We start from the raw sequence: 22,650 nt of genomic DNA, 5'->3' as shown, positions 1-22,650 counted from the left end.
TGGACCAGGGGACTTTTGCCAAAGAGCTAACAAAAGCTCCAAGGTCTTTGAGCAGAACCCTGGCAAAGCAAGGCTGCTGGAGAGTAACTTGGAGAAATGTGTGCTACCTCTGCCCTCCCCACTCTTCCCCTTTCCAAACCCGTCCCCTCTAAAAAGCCACATGCAGCCTCCATTTTGAACATTTTAATTAGAAAGTTATGAAACACATGGTTTGTTATACAAATTTTGTCTTACATTAAAACAATTTAATAAAATGCAAAGCAATGTCTATACATCTTTAGCTGTCTTTCCATGTCTCCTTATCTTTTTGTAATTCAGAAAATTCAGCAACCAATTTTCATTGATTGAAATCTCAAAAAATTTTTAGGCATATAAATAAGCAGTCCTAAAGTTTAAAAGAAAAACCAGAGGGGCCACTGTTAGGATTTTGTGTGCTTGAACACTTCAAAATAGCTTTGTTTCCAAAATACTTATTTTAGTCAGTCTGAAAGAAAAGGTGGTTTGGAAATAAAAACTGAATCTCCAAGGTAAACTGAGGCACACACTGAAGTGTGTGTTTATGACTGGGCCTGAAGCACAGGTCATAGTGGGTGTGTCCTTTCAGTACCAATGACATCTTGGGATCATAAAGCAGATCTATCCATCCTCTGACGAACCCCATGTTTTCTTAGGGCGAAAAGAAATCAGTCTCTGTGTGTAACAAAGACCTGTCCCAGCACTCTTCTCCTGCAGACACTCGCTTAGTCATGAGCGTCATCTGACTGGACTGCCCGCCATTCTGGTCTGGGCCAGGCTGGACTGAGCTGCGTAGGCTAGCATCCTCTTCCTCCCCGCACTGCTCCTTGCGTCCCTCCCAAAGCGGCCGGCTCTGATGGGCACCCTGTTCCTTAGTCAAGGGAAATACAAGGAGCTGGGCTTCCCGCTAGCCCTCCAAATAAACTCTGTGGTTGTTGGGCAGGGAGCCAATACCAACAACAGGTCCTCTGTCACCCATGTCCTTTTCAGGAAGGGGGAGAGGCTGTCGAGAAAGAGGAGTGGCAAGTGTCCAGGCTGTTGGGTGAGGACCAGAGAGAAAAAAAAACGGTTACAATCCTTATTCCCCCCACAGTTGCCCAGAGGATTGTGAATGAAACAGCACTTCTGACTTCAGCCTGCTACTCCAGGGGCATAGACAGAGAGCAAAAGGCAGGGCAAAGAGCCAGCCACATAAGGGCAGGATAAAGGGCTTTTCAGCTGAGCTGATGACAGAAGATGTCTGTTAGACTGAGGGCAGGTGGATGGTCCTAGTGTCCTCAAGTTGCCCACCCTCACGTGGGTGCACACACATGTTCTTGAGCACTCCCTCTCTCTCCAGTTCTCCAGTTAAAGGCCTCTCAGTTCTGGAAATCAAAGTTCTGAATGGGGGAAATGCTAATGATTTGCATATCTGTTCTGAGAGCCCTGAAAAGAGTCAAAAGTGCCTTACAATTGGGGGAAGAAATGCATAGCATGTTTCTCGGTTCATGGAAGCAAAGGTCTGCTTGACTAGAGGTGATACTCTTTCCAACATGTCTCAATTGATTATAGTTTTCTCTTGAAATTCAAGTCTAGGGCAAAAAAAGGGGGGCGGGAGAGCAAATTATAGCCTTTTCAGACCTTCCCACAAACTAGTCTCTGATGATTCTGGTAGGCACTTAGAAGATATGGAATTTGTGTAGAGAAAAATTAGAAAGAACTCTTCTTTGTCGCTGGTAGGAAAAACACACATGCTGTCACGTGTCCATGGGCCCTTTTCAGAAGTGTCCTAAGGTGGCGTTCTCAGAAGACAATATGAGGTAGCCAGGTCCTGCTTAGAGTCATGGTCTTCTTACGATAAGTGCTGCTTATAGAGTTCTCCCTGGAGCATTGCTGTTACAGGGATTGTGGTGACCACTTGATTCTGAAACACAAATCTTTTTATTCTTTCAAACACCCAGAGGAAGATAAGTAGGATACTGACATACTGGATCCAGGCAAACTTTATAATTTCCCAGAATCCTGGTAGATAAGTATACACAGTTAAGGAATCTCAGATGACATTTTCTAAGTAAATGTTACCAGTAAACGGGTAAGTTTAGACAGGATATGGCAAAAATGTTTCAAATACCTTTAAGATAAAAGGGATAACAAAAGATTATTAGGACATAAATATGGATGATTCTGGCCTAGAAAAATTGCTCATAAAGAAATAGGAACAGGAAATGAATTTCCCAGCCCCCACCCCCGTATGAATAGCAGACAGAGTGGTTTGTGTGGGGCTGCAATGCTGTAGCAATTTTAACTTAAGGCTTCCCACATCTGTTTCTTCTTGGGACAAGTGAGGAATCCTTTTTCCTTTTTTGAAACTGAGCTACTGTTGGCTTCTTAGCAGAAAGGATATGATATGACTTCCACAGGGTATCGGATGACAGCATTAATCACAAATGGAGCTTCGGCAGCCCTTCCCACCAGCCAGATGGGGTTGGGGACAGTCAGAATGGTGGTTACTGCAATACAATCAGGAATTAATCCACAAATGCTCTCTTTGGCAATAAAATATCGAGAGCTATGCCCAGGTGGTGTGGCTCAGTGGTTGAGCATCAACCCATGAACCAGGAGGTCAGTCAGGGCACATGCCCAGGTTGCCAGCTCGATCCGCACTAGGGTTGTGCAGGAGGCAGCTGATCGATGATTCTCTCTCATCATCTTTCTATCTCTCCTTTTCCCTTCCTCTCTCTGAAATTAGTAATAGCATATATAAAAATATTTTAATTAAAAAAATACATGTAAACTTTAAAAAAAAATTGAGGGCTATGAAAATACTCTTTTGACCTCTCAGGCAAATTCTGTACTTCAAAACTCATATCTAAGAAATGATTTAAAAGGAAAGAAGTGAAATTGAATATGCAAAGTTGCTTACACTTTGTTAAAATACTTGTCAAAACACTTATGTTAAAAAAATGTGGAAACAGCCTACGTGTTCTTCTGTAGTTGTTGAGTGGCTAAGCAAAGGAATACGATGCTACCACTAAAAATAACACCAATTAAAACTTTGTAGCAACATGGGAAAAATATTTATATTACAAAGTAAATAGAAATAAACTGGCCCTGGTCGGTTTTTCTCAGTGGTCAGAGAGTCAACCACAGACCAAAGGGTCGCAGGTTTGATCCCCAGCCCCAGCTGGAGCATGTATGGGAGCAACCAATCAACGTGTCGCTCTCACAAGGATTTTTTTTTCTCCCTCCCTCCCATTTACTCTCTCTAAAAGCCAATGGAAAAAATATCCTCGGGTGAGGATTAACAACAACAACAAAAAGAAATAAACTGGATCTAAAAGTGTCTCTAAATTATGATAGCAGCTATATAAAAAGATTTGCATATAGCCAGGCAACTTTGGCTCGATGGATAGAACATCAACCTGCGGACTGAAGGGTCCGGGTTTGATTCCGGTCAAGGGCACATACTTGGGTTGTGGGCTGGATCCCCAGTGTGGAGTGTGCAGGAGGAAGCCGATCAATGATTCTCTCTCATCATTAATGTTTCTATCTCTCTCCCTCTCCCTTCCTCTCTGAAATCAACTGAAAAAATAAAAGAGATTTGCATATAGAAAAAAATTTTAAAAACTTGATTTGTAGTGTTTTAGTTTAGTTTCAATGTTTTTTTGTTTTAAAATTTATTTTTAAAATAATGCTGTTCATGTATTACATAAAATCAGAAAGAAATACTGGAATTGCAGTCCCGCCACTTGTTAAGTGTCTGTGCTTAGTATCCATGATGTCTGGTTGCCAAGCAATACTTAACATGTCTTTAGGGAAAACCTCAGACCACCAACCAGCCAAGCAGGCCGAGTCAAGTGCACGGGATGGCCTAAGAGCCTCACCTCAGTAAGGGATGGACACACTCTGCCTTATAGCCAGAACCTTGGGTGCATCGCATCTATTCTCCTAATTCAGTTGCTGGTATGGGGTGAGTCACTCACATTCCCTATTTCCATCTGAAAACTAGAAACAGTAATTTGTCTTTGGCTTCTTTTACAAGTAAATGGAACGCCTCAATTAAGCTTATTTTTAAAAAAGGAAATCCATCAAACCAGTGGTGGAATAGAGATGGCAATTAATTGGCACTAACCTGATGGATCATAGAAGTGGCGGTGGCGTAGACTGTGGGTCTTTAGATCAGGAGAAAAAAGGACAAGCCCTGGGTTGCCTGTTTGTCTCACATCACTGAGCATTCATTGGTTTTGACATTTTCATCATGATAAGGATTCCAATTCTGTTTCTCTCCAAAGACCCCCACTAACCTGGAAAGTCTTTGTGAAGCACCTGAATGAAATTTACTCACTGTTCCTTTCTTGATAGGCAGCAACAATATGCGTGAGGTCATAGTCATGGGCAAAAGGACTGGTTCCGTTGATGACAGACACCTGGGATATAGGAGGAGGCCCTGATGTAAGCACCGGAACAGCTTCTTCTCTGGCCTTTCTACCCTCCTGCCCGCCCAGGACCACCTTCTTGTTCTTGGTGACCTATTCCAGTCTTACAATAATTTATTTGCTCTCAATCTTTCCACTTGTGGGATGGAAACAAGGGGTCAATATCTACTTTTCATAGGTTTTTAAGCTATTTATAAAATACCTCTCTCTATTCCAATGTCAGAAATAAATCCTTTAATTTTTAAAAATAGACCATATTTTCACCTTCTTTGTCTTGTCCTTGCTCTTCTCTAGATGATCTTTCAAATGTAGATTTGGAAAAAGGATAAAGTGCAAATAGTAAGCATATAATCCTCTGAAGAAGGAAATGACTTCCTACCCCCTAGTATCATATTCCCATTGATATGGGAATAAAAAGTGCTATGGGTTTCTAGGTGAAGGCAGATTCAAATGCTAAAGACTTAAGGGAGATATTTGCCAAAACCGGTTTGGCTCAGTGGATAGAGCATTGGCCTGCGGACTGAAGGGTCCCGGGTTCGATTCCGGTCAAGGGCATGTACCTTGGTTGCAGGCATATCCCCGGTGGGGGATGTACAGGAGGCAGCTGATCGATGTTTCTCTCTCATCGATGTTTCTAGCTCTCTATCTCTCTCCCTTCCTCTCTGTAAAAAATCAATAAAATAAAAAAAAAAATAAAAAATAAATAAAAAGACTTAAGGGAGATATTTAAAAATGTAAAATAGCCTGGCTGGTTTTGCTCAGTAAAATAGCCTGGCTGGTTGAGCATCAATCCATGAACCTAGAGATCACAGCTTGATTCCTAGTCAGGGTACATGCCCAGATTTTGAACTTGGTCCCCAGCGGGAGCGTGCAGGAGGCAGCCAATCAATGATTCTCTCTCCTCATTGAGGTTTCTATCTCTTTTTCTCTCTCCCTTCCCTTTGCTGCAATCAATTAAAAACAACAACAAAAAAGTGAAATAAAAAAAAGGGTTCCATTCCAAGATAGCAACAAAGGAACTTCCTGAACTGACCTCCTCCCACTGACAAACTAAATCTACAACTATACATGGAGAAAATCCCTCCGAAAGAAATTCAGAAACTTAGTTGAGTGACTCCTACACATTGGGCAAATGAGAAAATATCCACATCACCCACATTGAAATGATCTTAGCAAACCCTCAACTACTAGGAGCCACAAGAACACTGAAGGCAGCTTGGAAAATGACAAAGGCTTGACAGCAACAAAGAACTCTGGCTGAGCTGATTGGTAAGATTAATTTCCTACATGAGTCCACTCTGTCAAGACTGGGAGGGAGGGATGTTTTATCTAATGCACAGAAACCAACAGAGAGTCAAGGAAAATAAAGAAATAGAGGAATATGTTCCACACAAAAGAATAAGGTAAAACTCCAGAGGCAGACCTTAATAAAATGGAGATAAGTGACTTATTTGAAAAAAGAATTTAAAATATCAGTCACAAAGATGCTCACTGATGTCAGGAGAATAATTCATGAGCAAAGTAAAAAAGGCATTATAAGAAAATCACAGCTAAATATACCTGATGAACAGAAATGCAAAATCCTCAACAAAACATTAGCAAACAAAATTCAACAATACATTAAAAGGATCAGATACCATGATCAAGTGGGATTTATTCCAAGGATGCAAGGATGGCTCAACATCCACAAATTAATAGATGTGATACACCACATTAATAAAATGAAGGATAAAAATCTTGCCTGGCTGGTGTGGCTCAGTGCTTGAGTCTCAACCTATGAAACAGGAGTTCACAGTTTGATTCCTGGTAAGGGCACATGCCCGGTTGCAGTGGTGTGTATGTGTGTGTGTAGGATTCTGTTGCATCATTGATGTTTCTGTCTCTCTCTCCCTCTCCCTTCCTCTCTGAAATCAATAAAAGAATATTTTTTAAAAATCATCTTAATAGACGCATAAAAAGCATTTGACAAAATTCAACATGCATTTATTAAAAAAAACACCTCTCAACAAAGTGGGTACAGAGGAACATACCTTAATATAATAAAGGAGATATATGACAAGCCCACTGCTAATATCATGCTCAATGGTGAAAAGCTGAAAATTTTCCCTCCAAGATCAGGAAGAAGACAAGGATGCCCACTCTCACTTTTATTCAACACAGTATATGAAGTCTCAGCCAGAGCAATTAGGCAAGAAAAAGAAAAAAAGTCATCCCAATTGGAAAGGAAGATGTAAAACTGTCACTATTGGCCTATGACACAATATTATATAATAGAACACCCTAAAGACTCTACCAAAGAAACTGTTAGAACTTATAAATGAATTAGTAAAGTTGCAGGATACATAATCGATACACAAAATCACTAACAATGAAGTATTAGAAAGAGAAATTACAAAAAAAAAAACAACCCATTACATTGCATCAAAAGTAATATAAAATACATAGAAGTAAATTTAACTAAGGAGGTGAAATATCTGTACACTGAAAACTATAGGACATTGATAAAAGAAACTGAAGAAGGCACAAATTAATGGAAAGTTACTCTGTGTTCATATGTTAAAAGAATTAACGCTATTAAAATGTCCATACTACCCAAAGCTACCTACAGAATCAGTGGAATCCCTATCGAAATCCCAGCGTTATTTTTCACAGATGTAGAAAAAAACAATCCTAAAGAATGTATAGAATCACAAAAGACCCCAAATAGCCAAAGCAATCTTGAGAAAGAGAAAGCCGAAGGCATCAAACTTCCTGATTTAAACTGTATTACAGGCTGTTGGGCTTCTCCGCCTGCCGCGGATACAGTGCGTTGGCCACGGGCGCACCCAGAGCAGCCAGACGCCGGCGCCAGCGCGGGCTAGCAGGCGCCAACGCGTCGGGGTCGGGGTCCTTGTGTCGTGAAAATGACGCTAGTAGCTGTCACCGTGACAGCAGGTGCAGCGCTTTAGCCCCCGGTGGGCTCGGCGGCTGCCTGGCCAGTCTCCCTTCGCCCCTTCGCCCCTAGCCCTTTCCTTCCTGGACCCAGCGCCAACCAGCGACCCTTAAGCCCACCATCGCAGCGGGCCATGGCAGTCTCGCAGCGGGCCATGGCATCCTCGCAGCAGGCCATGGCAGTCTCGCAGCGGGCCATGGCATCCTCGCAGCAGGCCATGGCAGTCTCGCAGCGGGCCATGGCATCCTCGCAGCAGGCCCTGGCAGCCTCGGCTTCGCAACAGCCCATTAAGGGAATTCTGAAGAACAAGAGTTCTGTGGCTTGCTCTCTGGTGCCCTCCGCAATACAGCAGCGGAACAAGAGTGTCGACGAACTGAGTAAAAAATCCCAGAAGTGGGATGAAATGAACATCGTGGCGACATATTATATAGAAGACGAAGATTTAATTAAAGTACATGAACCAAGCACTCCAGAAAATAGCATGGAAAGTGATGAAGGTGCTCTGTGTGATTCAGAAACCATTGAAGTCCTGAACCCAGAGATATTAGCTAAGAAATTAGCTGCTGCTAAAGGCTCAAAGCCAAAGTATCTGGTTCGTGAACAAGAAAACAGTGAAGATGAAGACAGCGACTTCTCAACTGAAGGTAAAAAGTCTTTATTGACTACCTGCTGTTTATTCTTTTTCAGGTGCTCTGTAGGAAATGAGCAGGGGGGAGAAAAGACCCAGCTTCACAGAATTTCCAAACGAGTTAGTGAAAAACAGCTAGAGTTTGAAATGAAAAGGAAGCTTCATGATAATGAAGGACTTAATCTTAAATTAGCTAGGCAATTAATTTCAAAAGAACTACTTGAGTTGGAGGAAGATGAAGAAATATCAACAACTGCAGCTGGAAAAAATATGAATATGGAAGAATCAAATCAAGGATCTACTACAGGTGACCAACTGCAAAACAAATCACAGAGTTCATAGAAGAGATTTGTTCAACACTGTGACTGCCTGATACAAACCCTATTACTATATCATACTGCTTCCTGTTCGCTACAATTCATGACTTAAGTACCAAAATGCACGCCAGTTATTATATGGAGCCAATAATTAAATAACTTTAGAGACTAAGTAGACTGAAAATGCCTAATTGATACATATTCTTGTGCCTATTACTCACTACAAATACAGCATAATATCAGTCCAAAACTGTACTACTTTTGTAAGAACACTCGTTAATTTGCATAAGATATTATATAGCTTATGATGCTTTAAAGGTTAAACAATATCTTGGGGAGGGCATCTAATTTATTTTCTTCACTTCTAGATGTAATAGCTCTTATAAAATATCAAAATCCTATTGGATTATATAGGCTGATAAATACTCAGTCTGAAAAGTATTTTAACACATGTCTCAACTTGATTTGTTTATTTGAAAAGGATTATGATAGGAGTTACTGTTGCATTTTCTGGCCTACTACCTTTAAAATTCCTTTTGAGTTGCTTTATGTTTAAAAGGAAAGAATTAAACTGTTTCCCACTGCCCTGGACAGTTTGGCTCAATGGATAGAGCATTGGCCTGCAAACCAAAAGGTCCCAGGTTTGATTCCAGTCAAGGGCACATGCCCAGGTTGTGGACTTAATCCCTAGTGGAGAACTTGCAGGAGGCAGCCAATCCATGATTCTCTCTCATCATAGATCTTTCTATCTCCCTCTTCCTTCCTCTCTGAAATCAATAAAAATATAAAAATATTTTTAAAAAATAAACTGTTTCCCACCAAACTAGTTTTATTGCCCTTGCCGTGTAGCTCAGTTGGTTGGATCATTGTCCCATACACCAAAAAGGTTGCAGGTTCGATTCCCGGTCAGGGTACATATGGGAAGCAGCTGATCAATGTTTCTCTCTCTCCTTTCCCCTCTCTCTAAAATCAATAAACACATCCTCAGATGAGGATTAAAAAAAAAACTAGCTTTATTCACAAATAAATTATCAGGTTAAATTTACACTAACATCTGACTTCAGATCAGTTTTTAAAAATAAATATAATAATATAGTCTCAGCATTCCCTTTATATGCCTGTCTTAACCACATGCCTTTGTTTCTTATTTCTTTCCACATATATACACACAATAATCTTTAACCTTTACATTAGTAAAGGTTCATAAAGATTGTCATGACATTAGGAACTCTTCTTTCTCTCATATATTCTATCATGTACTACAACAATGAAAATTTTATTTTGACTATCAATGCTTATTTTTTTTCTTCTAATACATGGAGAAAACAGATTTAATAGCAGCAATACTACAGGAAATACAATTCAACTGCAGAATTTCTACACTGTTCTGATTTTAGCTTGCTAATTAAATTGCTATTACTAGTTTACTATCTGACTTAAACAGACCTTAGGATACAACTGAGATTTTTTTTGTATGATGGGATAATTGTGTGTAGCCAGTAAAATAATGATAGTTCCTGAATGTACAGACAGAAGTAATCCTGAAAGTATTTTAATTTAAAAACTTTAATCCCTGCTTTAAGGGAATATGATAATGTATACTATGACAAATGTACTTTATTCTCCTAACACTGTAAGATTGAGACCCCCCCCACCTCTGGAATGAAGTGCAATTCCTGTGTATCTTGGTTTAGTGATAATTGCACTTTTAGTCAATTATTTGTATCTTAAAATTTTTTTATTATCCAAAGAATCCATTATATGAACAGACTTTAAAAAAAATTAAATATATTTTTATTTATTTCAGAGAGGTTGGGAGAGAAAGATAGAAATATCAATGATGAGAGAGAATCATTGATTGGCTGCTCCTGTATGCCCCCTATTGGGGATCAAACCCACAACCAGGGTATGTGCTCTGACTGGGAATTGAACTGTGACCTCCTGGTTCATAGGTCGAAGCTCAACCACTGAGCCGCACCAGCCCAGGTTGAACAAACTTTTAAAATAATTTCTGTATATTGTATATATAAAATGGCTTTTATTGTACAGATTATCTTCCACTTACAAGTTTATGGAAATATCAAAATATGTCAAAATAAATAAAAAGTAGGAGAAAAAATAAAACTATATTACAAAACTATAGTAATTGAAACAGTATGATATTGGCATAAAAACAGACACATATCAATGGAACAGAATAGAGAATCTAGGAATAAACCCACCAATATATGGTCAGTTAATTTATGACAAAAGAGCCAAGCATTCAATGGGGAAAGTATAGTCTCTTCAATAAATGGTGTTAGGAACACTGGACAGCCACACGCAAAAGAATGAAATTAGACTCCTATCTTACATCATATATACAAATCAATTTAAAATGGATTAAACTTGCCCTAGCCTGTTTGGCTCAGTGGATAGAGCATCGGCCTGTGGACTGAGAGGTCCCGGGTTCGATTCCGGCCAAGGGCATGTACCTTGGTTGCGGGCACATCCCCAGTGGGAGGTGTGCAGGAGGCAGCTGATCGATGTTTCTCTCTCATCGATGTTTCTAACTTTCTATCCCTCTCCTTCCCTCTCTGTGAAAAATCAATAAAATATATTTAAAAATAATAATAAAAAAAATAAAAATGGATTAAACTTAATTTAAAACCTGACATTGTAAAACTAGAAGAAAACCTAGCGGGTATGCTCCTTGACATCAGTCTTGGCAATGATTTTTTGGATTTGACACCAAAGTACAAGCAACAAAAGCAAAACTAATAAGTGAGATTATGTCAAGTTAAAAGCACAGCAAAGCACAACAAAATAAAAAGGCAACTTACAGAATGGGAGAAAATATTAGCAAATAATATATCTGATAAGGGGTTAATATCCAAAATATATAAAGATATAAACTCACACAACACAATAGCAAAACAATCTGATTTTAAAAATGGGCAGAGAGCCCGGCTTGTGTGATTCAGTGGTTGAGCGTCAACCTATGAACCAGGAGGTCATGGTTCGATTCCCAGTCAAGGCACATGCCTGAGTTGCGGGCTCGATCCCCAGTAGGGGGTGTGCAGGAGGCAGCCAATCAATGATTCTCCTCATTGATGTTTCTATCTTTCCCTCCCTCTCCCTTCCTCTCTGAAATCAATAAAAATATGTATTTTTAAAAACAAGCAGAGGAACCAAATAGGCATTTTTCTAAAGTAGACATATAGCCCTGACTGGTTTGGCTCAGTGGATAGAGCATCGGCCTGTGGACTGAAAGGTCCCAGGTTCGATTCCGGTCAAAGGCATGTACCTTGGTTGCGGGCACATCCCCAGGAGGGGGTGTGCAGGAGGCAGCTGATCGATGTTTCATCAGAATGTTTCATCAGATGTTTTCATCAATGTTTCTATCTCTCTCCCTTCCTCTCTGTAAAAAATCAATAAAATATATATATATATATATATATATATATATATATATATATATATATATATATATATATATATATATATAAAAGAAGACATATAGATGGCCAACAGGCACATGAAAAGGTGCTCAACATCACTAATCATCAAGGACATGCAAATCAAAACCACAATGAGGTATTACTTAAAGCCTGTTACCAAAAATACAAGACAAGTGTCGGCAAGGATATGAGGAAAAGGAAACCCTTGTGCACTGTTGGTAGGACTGTAACTTGGTGCAGCCACTATAGAAAACAGTATGGAGGTACCTCAAAAAATTAAAAATATAACTACCATATGATCCTGAAATTCTACTTCTGGGTATATATCCAAAGGAAAAAAACAGGATATTGAAGAGATGTTCACTGCAGCATCATTTACAATGGTCAAGATATGGAAACAACCGAAGTGTCTGTCTGTCAATGGATGAATGAATAAAGAAGATGTGATAAAGAAGATAATTCAAACATGAAAAAAGAAGGAACTCCTGCCATTTGCAACAACATGGATGGACCTTGAAGGCATTATGCTAAATGAAATAAACCAGACAGAGAAAGATAAATACTGCATGGCATTCACTTATATGTGGAATCTAAATAAGAAATCAAACTCATAGAAACAGAGTAGAAAATTGGTTGGCGGGGGCTGGGAGCCGAGGGCAATAGGGAAAGGGTTAAAGTACAAAGTTTCAGCTATAAGATGAATAGTCTGAGGATCTAATGTATAACAAGATGACTACGATTAGTAATACTGCACTATGTAACTGAAATTCGCTAAGAGAGTAGAACTTAAATGTTCTCAGACATATACAAAAAAGATAAATGTGTGGTGATGGATGTGTTAACCAATTGAAAGGAATCCTTTCACAATGTATTCATCTATCAAATCACCATGATGTATACTTTAAATAGTTTACAAGTTTGTCAATTATACCTCAATAAAGCTGGAAAAAAAAACCCCACAAAAAAAGTAAAAATCTTTTTCAAGTTAAAAAAAAAGTGCCATATTAAGTTTATACTGTATAGTCCTACTTTAAAAAACAAATAAAAAACTGACCTTGATTATAGCTAGGGTGACCATATATCCACGTGTGTCTGGAACAGACCTGAAATAACTGATAAAGTTCCTCTTTCCTTTTCAAAAGTAACCAAGCCCAACTTATATGCCCCCCTCCCTGGGATATAATAAAGGTTAGTAGCAATAAGTGTTGAAATGAATGAGTTCTGGTCTTAGACAATTCATGGCTCTGTTCCTTTCATGCTGTGGGACTTTGGAAAAATTAATTAATCCCTGTAAGTCCTAGTTTCCTCAAGTGTAAAATGAGTTCATTCTTTCAACAAGTCTGTCTGAGTACTTATAGTGTGCCAGCACTGTTTTAGGCACTGGGGTGAAAGTATAGATGTCAGCACTTTTACTATTGAGGGAATTAGCAAATAAACGAATAACATATCTTTAATATTTCAGGTGGAAGTAAAACAGTGAACCTAGGTGAGGAATGATGGAGAGAGAGGGGAATGCTATTTTAGAAAGAAGTGTCAGGGAAGGACTGTGTTCAGAGGTATTTAAAAGAAAGTGAATGGAGTGGGAGCATAAGCTATGTGGATACTTGGCAGAGGGAAAGGCCAGTGCAAAAGCCCTGAGGCAGGAGCCACTTTGTGGATTTGAACAACAGCACAAAGGCCAGTATGGCTAGAATGGAGCAAGGGGGGCCATGATAGGACAAGCAGCTGGCGAGTTGGGAAACGGTTGAGTAGTCATCTCCTGAGGTTGCTGTGATGATTAAACAAGATAATATATTTAAACCTCTTAACTCAGGATTATGTGCTCCAATAATCGGTAGTTAGCATTATTTTTGAAATGTTGTACATAACTTAAAAAAGATCACTTAAAATATGGTGTGTGTGTGTGTGTGTGTGTGCGCATCCAAAAGCATTTAACAATTTGGTTCTTAGATTAAAAACAGAGATTTTTTTCCTTTCTTTCTAGATATAAATACAGGCACATCTGTCTCCATTATTTTGAAAGAATTCATGGCAGGAATTCCTCAGAAATCCTCTTCTGTGCCCCTACAGAGAAATGCTATTTCCAACTTCCATTACTCCCTCTACAAAGAACTGGTAAACACTAACATATACAAATAAAAGGAGATGGACAAGGAGAAGCATCCTTACGTTGTATCGCACGTCTAGGCCATCATAGCTTAGGGGCTGCTTTTGCTGCAGCCTCAGGTCTCCGTTCACATATAACTGGGACCCTGGAATAGCGAAGGAGGATTGAAGAAATGCCATGCTCTGCATCACGAAGGTTGACATCCTCTGAAATCATTAGAGGGAGAGACAAGATCAGTTTCAGTCAGATCTTAAGGGCTCTGGGTTCTAAGCGTCACCTGTCTGTGGTGGAAGCCTAACAGTCCCCCACATACCTGGCTTGGCCATGCAGGCAGAACTCTGCCCAGAACCCTCGGAACTCTTCAGAGATTGTATAAATTAATATGGCCCTAATGAAAAACATTTGACCTGCCCAAGTTAAACCCCAACTGTACCTCAGAAAAGAGCCTTTTTCTACAGTGTGGGTTTTCCTAGAAATCAGAAAGAGGGATCTGTTCTATTAAAAGACAAAAGGGAGAGGACAGGCTTCCCTCAGGAATTGACTCACATGCAATTGGTAGGAGAAAGTCAAGATGAGTTGCACACCAAGAACATGCTCCGTGGACTGCAGGGGAAGCTCCAGTTTAAAATGTAGCATGTCCATTTTCCCGTCCTGGTTTCTGTCTTCTTCTCTAGTCTAAGAAACCCAGCGACCCTTATTAAGTCGGGAAGAATCCATATTACTATTGTACATACACAATGAACCACTGTCCTGCGATACACAGGTATTAGCTCCCTCATCAGAAGAAAAATGCATAGGTATAAGGGATCAATATTGGAGAGAGACACAATGTGCATGGCCCCTGAACTTCATACGTGTGCTTCTCAAATATTCAAGGGCCAAAGTGAACAGGAATTTGAATAGGTAACAACAACAACAAACAACTGATGGTATTTTTCTTTTTCGGTCTCATTTGATATTTTTGTTTGTTTGTTTTGTTGCTGGCATCTTTTCATTTTTACAAACAGGCTGGAGCTGGTATGGAAAGTTTAAGTAGCATATCAGAATTATTTTCTACTTGTCTAGAAAAGAAAACTAATACGAATCATTATGCATTCCCCAGATTCAGCAGAAAAACACCAAGCTCTATTTATACATTACATCCTTTAACCACGAGTGTCTTTGCTGCAAATTCTCAGTATTGGACTGCATCTCATCATTGTCAGGACTTTAAAGCCTAGCGTACTTTTAGTGCCAATCAATAAAGCAAAAAAGGAAGCTCGGGAAAATCAGTAAGCCATTAAAACTACAGATACTTCATAAATTATGTACATGAAAGTAGGGAAAACAGATCTTAGGAGGGAAAAAGACAAATTACAGCTCATAAAAAAAACACTGGTACCCAATCTTGTCATCCATAGTCTTGCCTCTTAGTGATCCTACTACGACTAGCAGGAAAGGATGGCTACAGAAATGTGATCGCTGCTGACACCATTCCTTGGCACGCTCTGGATCTTGTTACTACAACTGATCCTTTCCCAGTGTAGGTTCCCAGAAGGATTTTACTATGGTGTATCAACATTCCCATCTGAATTCTCCATCTACTGATTCATTTTTCTTTCCACCAATACCATTATGCAAGGAAGAGATTCTTTGTTCTTTTTTCAGGCTAATAAGGTCGTTTTAAGATGGAGCTATCTCAGTTTTCAGAAACTTTCAATTGCTTCTTTCCTTCTAGACAATAATGTCCTTATCCTCGGCCTTGTTATAGAGAAACTCGCCCTCTGTCTTCTGTTGGATACTATTTTCACTGTCCTATTCCATCAACTTTGCAGGTGCAGCAGAGGGATATCTGTTACTCAGACTGATGATCAAATTACTGAGGCAATTATGTATTAGCAATTATGGTTAGGATAGAAAAGAGTCTGCCTTGTCTTTCTGTGAATCTTTCTTAGTTGGTATCTGGGAAGACTTGGAAGACAAAGTCGGGTTAACTCTCTGGGGTGGATCTATGCCTTCTGGATCCTTAAGTTAAACAGGAAAACAAAGATCAAATGTCTCAACTTGCAAGGGAGGATAGTGGGTAGGAGGGAATTGCCAGAATACAGACCCCAACACAGCGTGGGAGATAAAAGCAATTCATTTGATCTTTAAAATAAGTCTAAGGTAAGCAGAGCAAGTATTATCCCCATTGTACAGATGAGAAAATCAAGGTTCAGGGAGGTGAAGGGATTTATTGGTACAGCTAGTAATGGGGATAAGAGATGATATAAAAGGTGCATCTCCCTCAACCGAAGGACTTGTATGCATGCATATAAGCATAACCAATGGACATAAGACACTGGGGGGTAGGGGAGGCCAGGGGATTGTCAAGGGCGGGGGAAAAAAAAAGGAGACATATGTAATACTCTATGTAATACTGTAAGCAATAAAAAAAAAAAGGTGCATCTCCCACAATGACCTGTCACCAAGTTAGAATCTCATTCCCCTAAGGATGCCAAGGTGGGCTACATTCTATGCTATCACTTGGACCACTAATGAAATCAATTATTTAATTCCATTTATTCCAAATCAATCTTAACACATGTGCAAAAGCTATAAAGGGAGGCATTCAAAGAACTAATACTTCTTTAACACAAGTTCAAGGTTATTATCTAAAATCAAATTGATGTGTCTGGCCATGATAATTCATAAATCACACCATCATCTTATTTCTATAAGGTATATGTGCAATTTGGAACAATGTTAATATCCACTGGTTGTTTCAACTAGTCCCATTGCATATCCCAGGACATATAAGAATATTAATAATAGTAATAATTAGAGAGGTAGGTACTATCGTGTTCTTTTTTTAAAAAAATATATTTATTGATTTTTTACAGAGAGGAAGGGAGAGAGATAGAGAGCTAGAAACATCGATGAGAGAGAAACATCGATCAGCTGCCTCCTGCACATCCCCCACTGGGGATGCGCCCACAACCCAGGTACATGCCCTTGACCGGAATTGAACCTGGGACCCTTGAGTCCGCAGGCTGACGCTCTATCCACTGAGCCAAGCCGGTTTCGGCACTATCGTGTTCTTTATTTAGTTACATTGAGGCCGAGAGAGGTTATGTAATCCAATGACAGAATTGAGGCTAGGACTTAGGAATAGCCCACAAGAACCCCAATTTCAAAGATTTCTGGTAGTTAAAGAAAGGTAATCTTTTCCAGGTATATATGAAATCAATACCAATATACTAGGTCGGATAAATATAGGCATTGTTGCATTTAGTCAGTGCATATCAGTCAGTCTACCTGTACCAATCAGGAAAACAGAAACTAAACAGTTATTTTAACAGAGGGAATTTAGTATAGGGGATAATTGGTAGCATAAGGGGATGAAAAAGGCAAAAAGGGAATGCTGTGATAACACAGAGAGGGTAACTGCAGGAAGCAGCTCCCGTGCCTGGAGCTGGAGCAGGAAGGGAAGAGGCTGGCATTACCACCAGGAGCTGGGACTCAGGCCTCAGGAAGGAAGCGCTTCCCAGCTGACACTGATACCTCTAGAGCTTTGGAGGAGGAAACCATGAGAGGGAATGGATAAGGCTGGAGGAAAGACTCACTCTTTCCTGTTTGTATCACCCTGGCACTGGTTCTTCAACTGGCAGTAGCAACTGGTTGCAGTTTCTAGTTTTTTCCTACTCCTAGAACAAGGCTCGTCATGCCTCCTACTGGCAGAGCCTAACAGGGAGTCAGTGGGCAGAAGAGAATGTGGTTTTCATCATCTCAGTGTGAGCATCACAAAGCAGAGATAGGAGGGCGGCTTTGGAGCTGACACAAGACTAAAAAAATGCACCATCTGACTGTAAGAGTTGCTATAAATTAAGGAGTGAAATTGTTTCCAAATGCCCTGACTTGCAATATTTTCCCCACCAAGTATCTCATTGTTTGTTTTTACACCATTCATTCTGTTGAGTAATATTCTTTCTTTTTTTTAAATATATTTTATTGATTTTTTTACAGAGAGGACAGGAGAGGGATAGAGAGTCAGAAACATCGATGAGAGAGAAACATCGATCAGCTGCCTCCTGCACACTCCCCACTGGGGATGTGCCCGCAGCCAAGGTACATGCCCTTGACCGGAATTGAACCTAGGACCCTTGAGTCTGCAGGCCGACACCCTATCCACTGAGCCAAACCGGTTAGGGCAATATTCTTTTATTATAAAGGTTAATTTCCTAGTTTATACCAGTGTTCATTTTACCATATATTTGTCATTGAATGTTCTGGTTTTTTCTTTTTTTTAAAAAAAAATATATTTTATTGATTTTTTACAGAGAGGAAGGGAGAGAGAGATAGAGAGTTAGAAACATCGACGGGAGAGAAACATCGATCAGCTGCCTCCTGCACATCTCCTACTGGGGATGTGCCCGCAACCCAGGTACATGCCCCTGACCGGAATCGAACCTGGGACCTTTCAGTCCGCAGGCCGACGCTCTATCCACTGAGCCAAACCGGTTTCGGCCTGGTTTTTTCTTTTTGTGCTGAAAATACTCTTTGGCATTACTCTTTGGGTCTCCTAAAAATAGGGACCACTACTTCAGGACTCCTAGACTCATCAAATCCTTACTACCTGTATTTCAATGAGTCTAAGATGTCATCCTATCTAATAACAGACAAACACGGTAATTGACCGTACCTTCGCTACGCCTCCCATGGGCTAATCAGCGCGGTATGCAAATTAACTGCCAACAAAGATGGCAGCTAATTTGCATACTGCAGGCAGGGCGGGACAGCGCGATCCCGCCTGCCCCGCCACCATCCGGGCCTGCTATTTGCCACCAGGGCAGAGGGCAGGACAGCGCCATCCCGCCTGCCCTGCCACCATCCAGGTCTGCTATCTGCGACCTGTAGTGGCGGGGCGTCCCATGTGTGACCTGATCCGGGCAGCCGGGCGGTTCAGCAGCAATCAGCTGGCCCGCCCAGGCGTCCCGTGTGCGACCTGACCCGGGGAGGCACCCCAACCCCCGGATAGGCCCTGCCCTGTGCGCGACCTGGGGTGGCGGGGCAGGCATCGAGGGATCGGGCCTGCTATCTGCCACCCGGGGAGTGGGCCTAAGCCAGCAGGTGGTTATCTCCCAAGGGGTCCCAGACTGTGAGAGGGCACAAGTGGGGCTGAGGGACACCCCCCTACCCCTGCCAGTGCACAAATTTTTGTGCACCGGACCTCAAATCAATTATAAAATGCACCACCCACCAGCCTCCACCACACACATACCCTTCCCATCCCACCAATAGAGTTAAACTCTCATTTCACTGTAAATCCTATTCACAACTTTAATGACCTTTCTCACTTTTCCCTTATTTTTTATTTCTCTAAAGTTAATAAGTATTTTATTTGCTTGCTTAGTTTTCTATTTACTTATACAATTTCAACTATCAGCTTCTATTGAAATTCCTCACAATTTGATGTTTATTCAAAATCTAAAAAACAAAAAACAAAAAACAAAAAAAAAAAAAAAGAAAAAAAAAAAATCTAGTTCATGCCTGGGCCAGTATTGCTCAATGGTTGAGTGTCAACTCATGAACCAAGAGGTCACCATTTTTTGTTTTTAAGATTTACAAAAAATGTATTTTTATTGATTTCAGAGAGGAAGGGAGAAGGAGAGAGAGATAGAAACATCAATAGTGAGAGAGAATAATTGATTGGTTGCCTCCTGCACAGCCCCCACTGAGGATGGAGCCCACAACCCAGGCATGTGCCCTTGACCAGAATTGAACCCAGGACCCTTCAATCCACAGACCAACGCTCCATCCACTGAGCCAAACCGGGTTGGGCAAGAGGTCACCAATTTGATTCCCGGTCAAGGATTATGTCTGGGAAGGGCTCGATCCCCGGTGGGGGGCATGAAGGAGGCAGCCAATCCATGTTCCTATCTATCCCTCTCCCTTCCTCTCACTCTAAAATCAATAAAAACATTTTTTTTAAAAAAAACAACTTGTTCATGGCAACAAGTGAAAAAGTGAAATCAAATCAAATATCCAATAACAGGGAACTGGTCAAATCCATCACAGTTGTTCCATATCATGAAATACCTTGTAGATCTTAAAAAGAATAAGGTTGATTAACAAGTATTGATACATACCCCAAACTGAGCCTTTAATTTTATGTCATTATATATACCAGTAACTTTAACATTTTACAATAAGCATGCAATTTTATAATCAGAAAAATATAAGAAAATGTAATCAGAAAAAAACTTGAATCGTATTTTGTGTGTCGTTATTCATATAACTAATCAGATTTAATTTTTTTTTCATTTTATTTAGTTGCTGGGGGGGGGGGGGGAAGTCTGAGTTATTTTTTTTTTCCAGCTACACAAGTTTGGCTTGCAGGCCAATAATCTCAGAGATGTCTGCTGAGATTAAACTTTGGAAGAAGGAAACCAGAATTTTCATATTTCTAAAGGGAAATGTTTTCAAAACATGAGTGTTTGTAAAGGAAGCACTCACTTACCTGAACCGAATACTAAATTACAGACAGTAAAATGCTTCCTTTTCCTTCTGGACAGCTACAAGATGGAACAGTGGCATCTAATAAGACCAGCCCGGGAGGCGGGAGGGCATTCCCGGAGGTCGTGTAACCAATCAGGGCCGGGGCTTCCCAGGGTCAAGCATAAAAATGCCTGCTCCTTCCGTTCGAGTGTTTGGATGCACAATTGCAGCAGCACTGAGGGTTGCAACAAGAACACTGCTGGTCCTCCATGACCCATAGCGGAGCTTTCGCGACCACCTTTCTATCAGGCAGCCCACGGAAATGACGGGGGCTGCAAACAAGCGGCCGCAGGCTTCTGGACTCGGTGCCAGGTAGCACGCTGACAGCGGCTGCTAACTTTCTTGGGGTTACGGGCAGCTTGGAGAAATCGAATGAAATAAGAGATTTACTCCCCAGGAGGTTAAGCCTATGTTCAAACCACTGAGCCTGTGTACACCACTTACCGTGGGATCGAGGACCCTGAAGACCTAAGCTGGGGCTCCCACGGGGCCGGGCGCTCGCCCTCTCCTACCCCCGCTCCCGCCCCTACCTCCACCCAGTCCGGGTGGGCAGCTGGGCCCCGGCAGGAACCACGCACCGAAACGAGCGGGACGCGCAGATGATCCCCCTGCAGCCGGTTGAAGGCGGGGAACGTGCTCCAGGCGAGGAACCCGCCGCGCTCGGATCCTAGCAGGGCCAGGAGCAGTACCTGGTGCTGGAAGCGCACAGTCGGCTGCTCCTCGTAGCTGCTCCGCTTCAGCCAAAACCCTGAGGTGAAAAGGGCGGGAAGGCGGTGGGGAGGATGTCAGCAAGGCCGGCGCGGCTGCGGCGGGCCGGGCAGCTGTGGCGCGCGCCCACCGGGGGAGGCTCACCGTGGCTGCGGAAGGCCACCAGCAGCGGCGGGATGTACGTGAGCGCGGTGGCCAGCAGCAGGAACAGCGCGGCCTTGGAGCAGAGCCCCGCGCGGTAGCCGCGCTCGACCGGCTGAGAGAAGAGCTCGTAGAGCGCCATGAGCACAGCGCCGAGAGAGTCCGCCCCGCCTAGAGTCTAGAGACCCCTTGGCGGTAGCGAAGGGATGAGCAAGTTTGGCTTCTCCTGGTTGCCATAGCCTTGGTCTCCACGGCAACGGACGGCGCAGGGAAGGGAACCAATAGCAAGGACGCGGGGCCTCGGTGGGCGGGGAGCTGACGAGGGGCGGTGCCCACTGGGACGGTTGGCCTCGCTTTACACATTACGTGCGTTTTCCCGAAGGCGGAGTGGGAATACGTTTCTGTGCACCAAAATCGTAGCTGTCGTGTTAATGTGTGTGAAATAAGATTTTCATAAAAGTTGACCCGAAGTTAAATATTTGTGCGTCTTTCATTAAATATGAATCAATGGTTCATACTTGAGTTCAACCAGGCCCGAAACACCCTGCATTGAAGGAAAGCACAGAACATCATTGTGTCCGTGATCTCGGACCTGGTCCTGGGCTAAGACCAAGATCAGGCCCCTTTGTCTCCAAATTTCCTGTTGCTTTCACTATACGGCAGCATAGGCTCGGAAACAGGACACAAATCTCCCGGTTCTTCGTGGGATAAAGAATAATTACCACATAGCTCTCTCGGTCATACTTTGTTACCCTGATTGGGCACAAGCTTGTCTCTCGGTTTTAGGGGAAGCTGTGATCCTCCCCAAAGATAACACTGGCTTATCACTGAATTGAGTGCCCCAATCCCCGGCTGTAAGCCAGTATTTCAAACATGGCAGAAATTTTCTCTTTTTAAAAACCATGGTTCACATCCAAGTTCATCAAAAGGCCTTGAAGGGTCACATTACAGTGCCAAGAGAGAGTGTGGAGTCCAGTAGTTGAGGCCCTTATTTTGAAGGCAACCTAGAAGTGGCTTTTTGATTAAGAGAACAGCTGAGATCCTAACAGAAAAACAGAGAGAGGTCAAGACCTGCCCTTCTTTAAAAATGATCCAGGTTCCTCACCACAGTCCAAAATGACAATGTCATCAGCCAAAAGATGCTTTTAACCTCTGGTCCAGCACTACTCATTCTTGCTTTAAAGCTTTTCTGGGATGGCCACAAAACTCTTAAAGATAGTAATTGTATTTCTTAAATCTTGTTATGATTCTGAAATTACAGTATATTGTATCTATGCTTTAAGTAGATGTCTTTCATTCAATTAAATACCCATCAAAATAAGATGGTTCTAGAATAGATGGTTCTAGTCCAGTGATGGCGAACCTTTTGAGCTCGGCGTGTCAGCATTTTGAAAAACCCTAACTTAACCCTGGTGCCGTGTCACATATAGA

At 41.6% G+C, this 22,650-nt stretch overlaps 1 protein-coding gene across 1 annotated transcript; it reads right to left on the bottom strand.

The window, feature by feature from the left end:
- Positions 1-170: 170 nt before the first annotated feature.
- On the bottom strand, positions 171-21,529 carry TMEM231 (transmembrane protein 231). The gene is made up of 7 exons (XM_036346697.1): positions 21,223-21,529; positions 20,949-21,118; positions 14,401-14,529; positions 13,917-14,060; positions 4,340-4,421; positions 2,399-2,504; positions 171-2,027 (listed from the first exon to the last, which is right to left on the bottom strand). The coding sequence occupies exons 1-7, from the start codon at positions 21,359-21,361 to the stop codon at positions 1,847-1,849; spliced, it is 951 nt and encodes a 316-aa protein (XP_036202590.1). The 5' UTR covers positions 21,362-21,529; the 3' UTR covers positions 171-1,846.
- Between the last annotated feature and the right edge of the window lie 1,121 nt (positions 21,530-22,650).

The sequence above is a fragment of the Myotis myotis genome, unplaced genomic scaffold (genome assembly GCF_014108235.1).
Source record: "Myotis myotis isolate mMyoMyo1 unplaced genomic scaffold, mMyoMyo1.p scaffold_m19_p_19, whole genome shotgun sequence".
NCBI lineage: Eukaryota > Metazoa > Chordata > Mammalia > Chiroptera > Vespertilionidae > Myotis > Myotis myotis.
Note: the sequence above shows the minus strand (reverse complement) of the source record. Positions and strands in the feature narration are given on the sequence as shown.